We start from the raw sequence: 12,876 nt of genomic DNA on the forward strand, positions 1-12,876 counted from the left end.
AGCGGCAGCAGAGCTGTGCCCAGCCCCGGCTGGGGCTCCTCCCCAGCCACCTGCCACTTTGGCACTGCTACATCCCTCGGGGGGATGTCAGACTGCTGGGGAACGGGCCAAAACCCGGCAGTCTGACATCCCCTGAGGGGTCCTGGATTGCGAGAGGGCACGGGCCAGGCTGTGGGAGCACACTGACCACCAGGAGGCAGCTCCTGCGTTGAGTATCTTCCCCCAGGTGGTCAGTGCACATCATAGCAACCAGTCATTCGGTCGCTTAGGCTTTTATATATAAAGATAGACTAGAGGGCCAGTACACGAAATTCATGCATGGGTAGGGTCCCTAGCAGCTGCTGGCTGCCAGCCGGGGCCTTCCTTCCCCCGGCTGCCTGCTGCCGCCACCACCACCACCAGCCAGGTCCTCCCTTCCCGTGGTTGGCCGGCCAGCCCCACCCCCTGGTCAAACTCCCGGTCAAGGGGACAATTTGCATATTGGGCTTTTATTATATAGATAGATGGAGAATAGAAGCAACCAGAAAATAGAACTAAGGTCAAAGAGCAGAAACTACAGAGGAGCAGATTTCACCTCTAGATATCTGGCAAAAACTGCCTGATAAAGGAATAAGCTTCTTTAACAAAATAAGCTTCTTGGGGAAGCACTTGAGATCTTATTCCCCAGCATATACCCTCAGTTTGGCTCAAATAAACGTACTTAAAGAACAAAACAAAGACTCTTTGGCTTGAAAGAATTTATGCAGTGGCTGTATCAGGATTCTCACCCTTGACACTACTAACATTCTGGTGATTCTTTTTAGTGGGGGAGGGGCACTCCTCATGCAATGAAGGGTGTTCAGCAGCCTCTCTGGCCTCTACCCACCAGATGCTAATAGAAACCGCTCCCCAAGTTGTGACAACCAGAAATGTCTTCAGGCATTGCCAGATGTCCCTTGTGGGGCAGAATCACCCCTGATTGAGAACCTCTGGGCCAGATAATCATCTTCTAGGTTACTACAGAAGGACTTCTTGCTAAGGCATTGAAAAAAGTCCGTTCAGGCAGACAAAATGGCAGCTATCCTGTGCTGTGTTGTTTGTGTGTGTGTGTGTGTGTGTGTGTGTGTGTTGTTGTTTTCCAAATTATTTGCTTATGCTTCTTTTTTTTTTTAATAATTTCTTCATTGATTAAGGTATCACATATTTGTCCTCATTCCCCCATTCCCATTCCACACCCCTCCCCATGCATGCCCCCACCCCCCTGTTGTCCTTAACCACTGGTTAGGCTTATATGCATGCACACAAGTCCTTTGGTTGATCTCTCCCCTTTACCCCCACCCTCCCCTACCCTCCCTCCGAGGCCCGACAGTCTGATCCATGCCTCCTTGTTTCTGGGTCTGTTCTTGTTCATCAGTCTATGTTGTTCATTATTTCCCCTAGAGGAGTGAGATCATGTGCTATTAGGTTTGTGTGTGTTTTATATGCATAGACTCGGTGTGTATCCTTCCACACTAGCCCCACATTTCCTTTTGTAATACAACAAGCCTTTTCACCTGCCCTTTATAGGCTTTTGAATTTGTGTCCCTAGCTTTAAGGACTACCAGCCTCTTTCGTGCCCAAACTCCAAAAGTTAAGATTTTCAAGGAGTTAAAGGAGATGGTGAACCTTTTGGGAAGACTCCCTTGAAGAAGTAGAATTTGATCTGCTTGCTGGAAAATGGGTAGCATTTTAGCAATCAGAGAGAAGAACCAGGTCAGAGTAGGGGGAAATGAACAAGAGTTATTTTATGGGCAGAAATCAATCAATTTTTCTTTAACAGAAAGTGCTTATAGATTGCTGCTATTTAGAATAATTCCTTCTACTAAAAATAGCCTCTTTCTTTTCTAAGGTTATTTTTTCATTTTTACTACTTCTCAGTCATCTTTCCTCCATCCCCACCCATTTCATTGTCACCATATCTCACAATTGAATGGATATATAAAGCTACAAATTTGGAATCCCAGCTCCCACTCCCCTAGCAGTTTTACTTCTCTGCATCACTAAGTATTAAAGAATTTTCGCCTATCCTCATTGCCTTCTCTGTTTTCTTACACTTGCTCTTCTCTCTGCCTGAAGTTAACCTTTTGAAGCTCCCGTTGAGCTCACCCAGGCGCTTGGTCCCTGCCTTTGTGTCCTATGCTGGTTATTGGTCTGTCTGCATTGCTGTAGATGTCTGTATATATGCATCACCACACTTGATCTTTAAGCTATAGATCAAGGGTGGGGAACGTCCAGCCCATGGGCCATGTAAGGCCCACAAAATCATTTGGTCTGATCCTTCCAAGGCATTAGGGGTGAGTTGATTAAATGTCTGACCAAATAAGCAGGCTAAGTTTTAAGTTGATAATTTTGTATGGCCCAGGAATGATGTTATAAATATCCAGATGGCCCTTGGCAGAAAAAATAGTTCCTCACCCCTGCTATAGATTGTTTATAAGGAGGTATAACCTCCAAGGATGCTTGTTTTATTACCTGATAAAGTTGAGGCGTGTCTGTGACCTGGAACCCTAAGCCTGATATAGATAGCATCTTCCAAACTAGTGTTCCATAGAAGATTGTTCTAGGAGATACTGTTAATGGCTATATGTCAGAAAAAAAGGTTTGTGATAAATAAGTTGCATAGACTATCCCCTTCTTGGAGACCCGCAATGTACCCATAGAATTACTGCAGTAAAGAAATCTGTTTCACCTTGTATAACCCATCATTCCCAGTACTTAATACAGCACAACATGCTGTTTTCCTGGCACATCTATTAATATCCTGCAGAACAATGTTCTTTTAGAACACCAATTTCGGAACTGCTGGTCTAAAGTAATTACTTCTTCCAGTTAAATAAATAGTTCATTTTCTCAGACCATTTGTTTCTTGCATAATTCTCTTCAGCTAATGAAATCATGTTGGATTTTCCCCAGATATGTACCCATTAGACAGGCACCCTCGAAGTGAGAAGTACATCAACTTTTCCATTTATCTTTCAGACCTTTGTAGAATGTGCCCAATTGTATACTTACATTTTTACTCACAATAACTTTATGACCTAGAGCTTTTCTCTCCATCATTGCACTTATCTGAAATAACTAAGTATTAACGTGTTTTTTCAAAGTGCGATAAATGCCTTTGTGTGTTTGTGTGTGTGTATTTTAGTGGTAGAGCATTTATGGCAGAAAATTTGAAAGTATAATCCACACACATGTACCTATGTGCATACATATATGTGCATGTGTGTATTCTACTTTTAAATGCTCTGCCATATTTAGTGTAGGTGGGAACTATGTTAGGAATTACCAGCCTTTTTGGGAGGTAAACATGGAGAATGTCTTACTAAACGTGCAACACTAAAACTTGTTAGTAATCAATAAAATGTTTGTATTACCTTTAAGGGCTATGCTATATTTTCATGTAGAAATACAGTATCTCATTTTTTCCATTTTTCTCTAGTTGATACACCAAAATCGGCAAGCTATCTTGAACCAGTTTGCAGCAAATGCTCCTGTTGGCATCAATATGAGATCAGGCATGCAGCAGCAAATTACACCTCAGGTAATGTGAGCAAACCAGACACTGTTAGTACTTTTCTAATCCAAGGCGTATTTCCTAAAGTGTTGACTTGAGTGTCTTTGAAATGGTCTGTGAGCTGATCTTTTAATGATGTTTATAAGTATAGCTCTCTTTTAGAATGAATTTATAATGAATCTGTGATATCCCCTACTGATATTTGATCAAAAGCTGAGGGTTCTTTGTTTTGTTTATTGTTATTGTTGTCACTGCTATTAGATACCAGTGGACTAAGTAGAAAACTCTTATTGCTGTTCTGAATAGTGCTAGTAATAAGAAGCCTAAGCTATGAGACTGTATGAATGGTACCTGAAACCTGATCCAAACTGTGTCACATTGCCGAGTTATCTTAACTATCTTGTGTTCTCAGGTCCGTCTGAGCATCGGCATTTTCTATTTTTTATTTATTTGAATGACCCTTATACATGAACACAGAGCCATTGGAACTTTAAACATAAAAAGAACTGGGTAGCCTTCTAAGTGTTAACTAGATCTTAACTTCCACACATAGTTTAATATTTTTGCTTCAACCACTTTTTTGATTTCTTAACCAAATTGACACAAACATTTGGGAGATGAAGGACTCTAAAGAGGATTCAAACAAAATTCTTCTTTTCTCCATAAAATGGACCTAGATGGATTTGGGGCAAATATAGAAAGCCAACACTAACCAAAAGAATAAATACTGAGAGAAACTGCTGGTAAGCAGCAGATGTTGGCATCTTTATGGATCCAGATTTGGGTTTCTGTGTCTTATAAATTCTCAGGGTTAGTTTATGCAAGGGTAATTAGGTTATAAGGAAACAAGACCCTATTATGGAATTAACATAAAGGTGATTTCTACCAGAAAGGCATATGTCACAGTTTGTTCTAGATTGGACTATATCTAGTTGACAGGTTTAATTTTTTAAAATATATTTTATTGATTTTTTACAGAGAAGAAAGGAGAGGGATAGAGAGTTAGAAACATCGATGAGAGAGAAACATCGATCAGCTGCCTCCTGCACACCCCCTACTGGGGATGTGCCCACAACCAAGGTACATGCCCTTGACCGGAATCGAACCTAGGACCTTTCAGTCCACAGGCCAGCGCTCTATCCACTGAGCCAAACCGGTTAGGGCAGTGGTCGGCAAACTGTGGCTCGCAAGCCACATGCGGCTCTTTGGCCCCTTGAGTTTTTAGAAAAGGCCAGCTCAGGAGTACCCTAATTAAGTTAATAACAGTGTACCTACCTATATAGTTTAAGTTTAAAAAATTTGGCTCTCAAAAGAAATTTCAATCGTTGTACTGTTGATATTTTGGCTCTGTTGAATAAAGAGTTTGCCGACCACTGGGTTAGGGCGACAAGTTTAATTTTAATGGAGCCATATGCTTTAATCAGATCCTCAATCTGAATTGATATTTTCTGAGGCAGGCTTTATTGACATGCCATATTGCTTTGCAAATTAGACCAAAAGGTGATTTCAACCTAATGTTACCACTTCTTTCTTCATTCATAATATCATAGCAATTTAATATTACCTAGAGTAATATTATACTGCAACAATGAGATAAAATATCTGGTTCCATTTATTTCTAATTATTTTCCTTTTAAATGATAATTTATTAGTCATTGGATCCTGGGTTTCTGATTTTTCCTCTTTTAATGGTATTTGTAGGTTTTTTAACTATAAAGATAATATATGTTCATTATAGATAATTTGGAAAATACTGAAAAATAAATAGAAAAATTTAAATCACATTTTATTCATTTAAGTAAAGTGGAATAAATTATTTCCATGAGAAAAAGGGGAAACTGTAATTTTTTTGAAATAGAAAAGTAGAAATCTCCTAACAACCTAATGTCAGATAAGATGGAAGTCATTAGCACATTTCTTTCTCTCCTCTCTGGTTTTAATGTTTCTTTTAATCGTTTTTCATGACTTATAATACTAATCGATGTGTATTTTCTTTGACTTTTCTCAGTCCTGTGTGACTTTTTGAGAATTTGCATTTAACCATTTTAACAGTCAATGTTTTAGCATTTCTCAACTACCTTTAATCTATAAATTTTACTTAATTATTTTTCTCTCCTGTGATTACTAGTATTAAGAGTTTTTTGTTCCCTTTCAGTTTTATTTTCCTCTGTATACTGATAATTGCTACATATTTTGTTGCCCCAAGCTACTAGACTTTATCCTGTAAGCTTTCCAGGATAGATAGAGATTATAATTATTATAATAAGTGAAGAATTTTTCCTCCTTTGCAGCCACCCCTGAATGCCCAAATGTTGGCCCAGCGCCAGCGGGAGTTGTACAGCCAACAGCACCGACAGAGGCAGCTAATACAGCAGCAAAGAGCCATGCTCATGAGGCAACAAAGCTTTGGGAACAACCTCCCTCCCTCATCTGGACTGCCAGTTCAAATGGGGAACCCCCGTCTTCCTCAGGGTGCTCCGCAGCAATTCCCCTACCCACCAAACTATGGTACAAATCCAGGAACCCCACCCGCTTCTACCAGCCCGTTTTCACAACTGGCAGCAAATCCTGAGGCAGCCTTGGCCAACCGCAACAGCATGGTGAACAGAGGCATGGCAGGGAACATGGGAGGACAGTTTGGCACTGGAATCAATCCTCAGATGCAGCAGAATGTCTTCCAGTATCCAGGATCAGGTATGAGCATCCCAACCAACATTGTTGCTTTCACAAGTGCTGCACACAGGTCTCTTTCTATGTGTTTCAGTTCAGTGACATTGAAGCTAAAGAAGAAAGACACATGGGAGTCAGGAGGTCCACGCTCCAGACTCACCTTTTGCCAATAAATGCTTGAATGATTTGAGGCTTCTATCTCTGTTTGATAGCCAAGATGATTAAATTAGAAGATCCATAAGGATGTGTCTACAAATCACATTATCTTATTTTCTTACTCTCTTTGATGGATCCCTATAAGAATCTAAGGGAAGTCTTTTTTAGACAATGGATTTAAGTTCATTAACTCAAAATTTGGGTACAGTTTCTTTAATTATGTTGAAAATTCTGATAGTTTACATAAGGATAAATAATTTTCACAAAGTATCTCAGACTTCTCATTGGTGTCACCACCCTTAGCTGCTTAGTTTGCAAGCTAGTCCTACAATATTGGGCAACTTTCTGGCTTCCAAGAGGACTTTTCTTTTTTAGTCTTTCATTTGCACAGTCTGTCTCTCATTCTCTTTGTCCTAGGTGATGGTATCCTCTTTTACTTCTATCACCTTCACGTTCTAATAGATAGTGTCAATAAAACACATTTGATTAATCCACCATGTTTAATCAACCTTTAATGCAAAATTAATGCAAACTTATGAAAAAATTTGAAATAAATTCCTTGATATTATAAGTGAAAGAAAAAGTATATTTTAAGGCAGCTTAAACATGAATATCAGTGAGAAGGTGGCTGTTTGACTTGAATAAAATAGTGAAGTTATATAGAGATTTTTTTTAATTTTTTTTATTGATTTCAGACAAGAAGGGAGAGGAAGAGAGAGATAGAAACATCAATGATGAGAGAGGACCATTGATTGGCTGCCTCCTGCACACCCTCTACTGGGGATTGAGCCCAAAACCTGGGCATGTGCCCTTGACTGGAATCGAACCCGGGACCCTTCAATCCCCAGGTTGACGCTCTATCCACTGAGCCAAACCGGCCAGGGCTATATAGAGATTTTTGACATGACAGTATACTTAACCAACTTTGATAGCCAAATTAATTTAGACCTTTCTTACAGCAACAAATGCTAAAATCCTTTGACTATTAATTGTCTAGGGAGACTTGTATCAGAGAGCACCAGAATCCTGTAATACATTTTAATCAAAATTATGCCACATCAGTTCCCTTGTCCTCAAGACAATGAAGTCATCTTTGGCTGGTTTGTTTCTCTGACACTTATCTGTGTGGGCAGCAAAAGGATTATAAATCCATCGTGTCATTATAAGATGGTCTGAACAGGAATGGCCTTCAAAAGAGTTTTATTTCTCATGACTTCTGTATGCAAAGGCTTTTTCACTTTACTCTAGCTTGCAGAAGGACTTCCTCCAACATTAGAAGACTTCTATAGTTATCTATTTACCTACTCCTAAAATGGCAACCTAGCCAGAACAGCAGATAGATGCTTGGCCTTCATGATATTGATTGCAGAGCTGCAAATCAAAAGATTTACCTCATTTATTTGGAGGAGGGGCTAACTACAAGTAAGCCAAACATTAAAAAATTCCCCCCAAGGATTTTATTTTTCTTATAAAAATAGTACTTCTGTCCATTTTCAGTCATGCTCTTTAATACCTCTTCTCTGGAAAGCTAATAACGGAGAACTGTTTCAAAGCCACCTGGAAGGCAGTGCCTCACAGCCCCAGTTCCAACAAAGTTAACAAGATTGCTAGTTATTGATCTCTTGAATGTCAATATATAGAACACAGTGATTGAAGTAATGAGTTGGTGGACCTTTGTTCTTTACCAGGCAATATAACCGGATGTGTTGCCATCCACCATTGATGCTGTATCTGGTACCCGGATTTTTATTCCAGCCCACCTTTTGATTGACCAAAAAATACTTTTTACAAAGTAAGAATCTTACTTTGATAAAGCCAGCAGTCATACTACAAACAAAACCCAGAAGCTGGGTACAATAGAATAGTAGTTTAATCTAGTTGCAGACTGAAATGAAATGGCAGAACTTTCAATTCTTCCATAAGCTGCTTTAAAATAATAGGAGGAAGTTGTTTGTTTTTCTGGATAGCATAAGAACACTTAATGATAAAATGTTTGTAATTTCTTCCACTCTTCTAAGGTGAACGTTTGCCTCCAGTATGGTCAGCAGCCTGGTAGAAGGCTTTAAGACCAGGCTTTGTATTGGTACAAATTCAAGTTCTGGAAAAGTTCCAACCATTTCAAAGCAAGTCTTCTGGGCGGGGGGCAGGGGGAAGCCATCACATGATTTTATAAATAAAGTTTTATTGGAATACAGCCATGCTCATATAGTTTACATATTGACTACAGCTGGTTTCACACAGCAGAATTGTATAGTTGTTTCAGAAACCTTATTGCCTGCAAAATAAAAATATTTACTATCTGGCCCTTAGCAGAAAAAGTTTGCCGGTCCCTGTGCTAATTGATGATGGTAAAGCCAACAGATGAATACATTAACTTTGCTTTAGTCCTTTGCTTTGGCATCTTTCAGCTTAACATAGGCCCAACCAAAGTAACTGAAGGACATGTAGACAACAGTAATGGCAGGGTATGCTTCCTTTTATTTCTGGAAACAAGTTTTTCTAGACTATTATGCTATAGAGATGAGTGCACTAGAACAGAATTAGACTTTAAAAGTTTAGTTTGTGCTAAGGCAATATTCTAAGTAAATATGAAGGATTTCTTTTAAAATGTTGTTCCTTGAAGCCCATCCGAGCTCCCTTCTGTGAACTCCCTTCTTGAACTACACAGTGAACGTGCTCCTCTACTCACTCCTCCCAGTGACCTCATCAGCTCCTGTGGCTTCAGTGACCTCTTCGTGCTGATGACTGTTCTCTATCTCTAAACCAGATCTCAGCTCTGTGTACAGCTGCCTACTGGACAAACATACTCCAATTTTCCACCAACATCCCAAACTCAACGTGTCCAAAGTTAGACTTACCAACTCCACTCCCCCTTCCCTCCATATCTCAATGTCCTAGCTATAACAAACTTCTCAAGTTCCAAGAAAGGGTGCATACCTTACTCTCTTTTACTTCCCGGCTTTTGTACAAGTTGTACCTTGTCTAAAATATCCCTCCCTCACCTGTCTCATTCTGTTCCTTTCTTCTCTTAGAGGTGTCTCCTCTGGAAGCCTTCCCTGATACTCCCAATCATAAGCACTCAGCACCCTATCTTCCGGCCATTTGTTAACCTAGCTGCCTTTCTTTTTAAACAGCAAGGTCCTCAAGTGAGCAAAGTGTGATATTTTAATATCTGTTTCTCAAGTACTTAGCATAGAGGTTGGGGTGGGTCTGGGAGTAGATGCTTAATGAATCTTTGAAGAAATTAATGAACAGAAGGATGAATCTTAATTCTAGTTGCTGTTGCCAAATGGCTGTGGTGCTGTTGATGGTCCAGCAGGGAGGATTAACATAGTCTTCTAGGCAAAGATGGAATTGTAGACTTTAAACTAGATTGCCTGGTTCAAGGAATCCAAGGTCCAGTGTAGTGGCAGAACTGGGACTAGAACTCTAACCACCTCTCCAACTCATGATTGACAGGCTGGTTCCTTCTACTAAAACTAGGTCATCTGATAAGGAAACCATGGGCAGTTAAGATGTGAGATAAGGTCAGAAAAAAATGTCAGAAAGCATGGTGATGTACTTGCAGTCTCTTATTTATTGTTTCCTTTGACCCCACAGAGTAATATCCAGAATGTCATAAGTATCTCTTCCCCCTCACATATATAGTTTTTCTGAAAAAAAAGTATTTTATCATAAATAAGGTTTAAAAAGCATTAGAACAGACAAGTGTTTATTAAGGATTACAACCAAAACAGTTGAAATTTAAAATGTAAAATTAATGCAACGACAGTCAACATATACTAGTATGGCGATGATTAACATGATAGGGGAGGGGAGAGAAACCCACCCTATAGAGTTATAAATAGAAAAAAATAACTTTCTCTATTCTAAGTCAAAATTATTTACCAGAGATTAAATTACATATGGAGGAAGCAGCAAGGAAAGATATGTAACTTTATTTATATAATCTTTACGCAAAAAGATAGTTATCCAGATGACCTAATAAATTTATAATTCGTCAAAAAAAAGTTAAGCATTTAGTAAAAGAAAAAAAAACTTAATAAAAACTATAGTTTGCTCTACTTTAATAGAAAATCTAAAATTGTAGCCTATTAGAAAACAAGTGAATAAATTAACTATATCTCTGACCAGATTAACCAAACAAAAAAAGAGAAAAAAGTCATTGTATTAACAATGACAGAATGCAGACTGTTATACAGGCATATACAATTATGTCTACAAAGAGACATTAAGAACATATAAGTATGCATATGATCTAATGATAGGGAAAGAAGAAAAAAAAATTCCAAGATTTTATGGAGGATGATTTGAAGGGATTATACTAAATTATGGTAATCAAATTATGACATTCTTTTTTCTGCCCCTTATTAACTTTATGTACCTCAAAAGTATTTAACTCTGAAGTGTATTGTCAGGGGGAAAAAAGAATATATCCCTGTAATATGCTAACATAACAGAAAACATAAAAAGAAATCCATTTTTACTTTTAAAACTGTTGATAGACTTTGACTTTTGGCCAACATGGGGTAACAAGGACCAGATTTATTCTCCTATCTGAAACAAACAGAAAATCAAAGTATATGAAGCAAAGAACAGTTCTCAAAGTTGTCCAGACTGTGTGCAGGGAGAGGGACTCCACCAGCAATAAGTGGCGTCCCTGAGTTGAGGCAATGGAGCTGGGCACAGTACAAGAGAAGGAGCCATGCAGAGAGAGAACTATGGGGGATAGTTCTCTAAGAGGATTTCACTTAGATCCTCAGCTGAATACTGGGGTGTGGGTGTACATGTGTGCATGTACATGCAAACCAAGACCAGGGAAAACCACCTGAAAAGATTAAAGGGAACAGTCTTTAATGTTCACACAAAGCCAATTCCTCTTCTCACCAGCCAGAATAGGAAATTCATAATTCATGGGGTGTCAAGCAGAATACTCAGGAGGGTTTTGCCTCAGTAATGAGCAAAACTGAATGAACTGTGTCTGCTCTTATCTCTTTAGGCACAATACCCAAAAGAATTAAACTGTTTTCATGTAACAATGACCCCAACAAATGTCAAAAATATTTAAAGGGATTTTTAAAATTGAGCACCTGAGAAGGTAAAATTCATAATGGCTGGAATCATTTTTTTAAATTACCAGGCGAGCAAAGAACCAGGAAAATACAACCAATAATGAAGAGAAAAATTAGTCCATCAAAACCAACCCAGAAATTACACCGGTGATAGAATTAATAGAGATGTTAAGACAATTATAAGTTCTGCATTTATTCTGTATGTTCCAGAAGTTAGAGGAAAAATTGAACATGTTAAGTAAAGGTATGGAAGATATTTAAAAAATCCGAAATCAAACTTCTGGAGATGAAAACTATAATGTCTTTGATGAAAAGTATACTGGATGGGATAAGAAGCAGACTAGTAGAAGTTACAAAAGAAAAAAAATAGTGAACTTGAAGATACAGTAATAGAAATTAGAGGAAAAAAGTTTGAAAAGATAGCAATTCATTTCAAATTGATCTTATAATTTAATGCAATCCCTATCAAAAAAACAGCCCTTGCTGGTTTGGCTCAGTGGATAGAGTGTCGGCCTGTGGACTGAAGGGTCCCAGGTTCGATTCCAGTCAAGGGCACATGCCCAGGTTGCAGGCTTGATCCCCAATAGAGAGCGTGCAGGAGGCAGCCAATCAATCATGCTTTCTCATCATTGATGTTTCTCTCTCTCTCTCCTTCTCCCTTCCTCTCTGAAATCAATAAAAATATATTTGGAAAAGAAAAAAGCAACAAACCCTGGCCGAGTGGCTTAGTTGATTGGAGCATTGTCCGGTACACCAAAAAGTTGTGGGTTTGATTCCCGGTCACGGCACATACCTAGGTATTGGGTTTGGTCCCCGGTTGGAGTGCATATGGGAGGTAACTAATGAATGTTTCTCTCACAGGAATGTTTCTCTCCCTTCCTCTCCTTTTTTAAATATTTTTATTGATTTCAGAGAGGAAGGGAGAGGGAGAGAGAGATAAAAACATCAATGATGAGAGAGAACCATTGATTGGCTGCCTCCTGCACGCTCCCTACTAGGGATTGAACCCGCAACCCAGACATGTGCCCTTGACCATAATTGAACCCAGGACCCTTCAGTTCGCAGGCTAACACTCCATCCACTGAGCCAAACCAGGTAGGGCTCCCTTCCTCTTCCTCTAAAATCAGTAAGGATGTTCTCGGGTGACGATTAAAAAATAAAAAACAATCATGCTTTTTGGAGAAATTGACAAACTTCCCCTGAAATTTATATGGAAATGCAAAGGGGTAGCCAAGATAGTTTTGAAAAGGAAGGACAAAGTTAGATGACTATTAGTTTCAAAAATTTTCATAAAGTTATAACAATCAAGACAATGTGGTATTAGTACAAGTATAGACATACAGATCACTGCAACAGAATGATTGACTTTAATGGTAAATTGATTTTTAATAGTTAAATCAATAAGCATCTTGAATAAAAAAGAACAAACTACTGATAACTGCTTCA

At 38.8% G+C, this 12,876-nt stretch overlaps 1 protein-coding gene across 5 annotated transcripts in view; it reads left to right on the forward strand.

Moving 5' to 3' along the window:
- The window catches only part of NCOA1 (nuclear receptor coactivator 1), a 161,202-nt gene that overhangs the window by 131,543 nt on the left and 16,783 nt on the right, over positions 1-12,876 (forward strand). For all 5 annotated transcript variants that reach the window (XM_079792378.1, XM_079792380.1, XM_079792381.1 and 2 more), the window contains exons 17-18: positions 3,458-3,559; positions 5,824-6,226. In XM_079792378.1, the coding sequence (XP_079648504.1) occupies positions 3,458-3,559; positions 5,824-6,226 (505 nt within the window). The remainder of the gene's footprint in view (positions 1-3,457; positions 3,560-5,823; positions 6,227-12,876) is intronic.

Source organism: Cnephaeus nilssonii (genome assembly GCF_951640355.1).
Source record: "Cnephaeus nilssonii genome assembly, chromosome: 15".
In the NCBI taxonomy this organism is placed as follows: Eukaryota; Metazoa; Chordata; class Mammalia; order Chiroptera; family Vespertilionidae; genus Cnephaeus; species Cnephaeus nilssonii.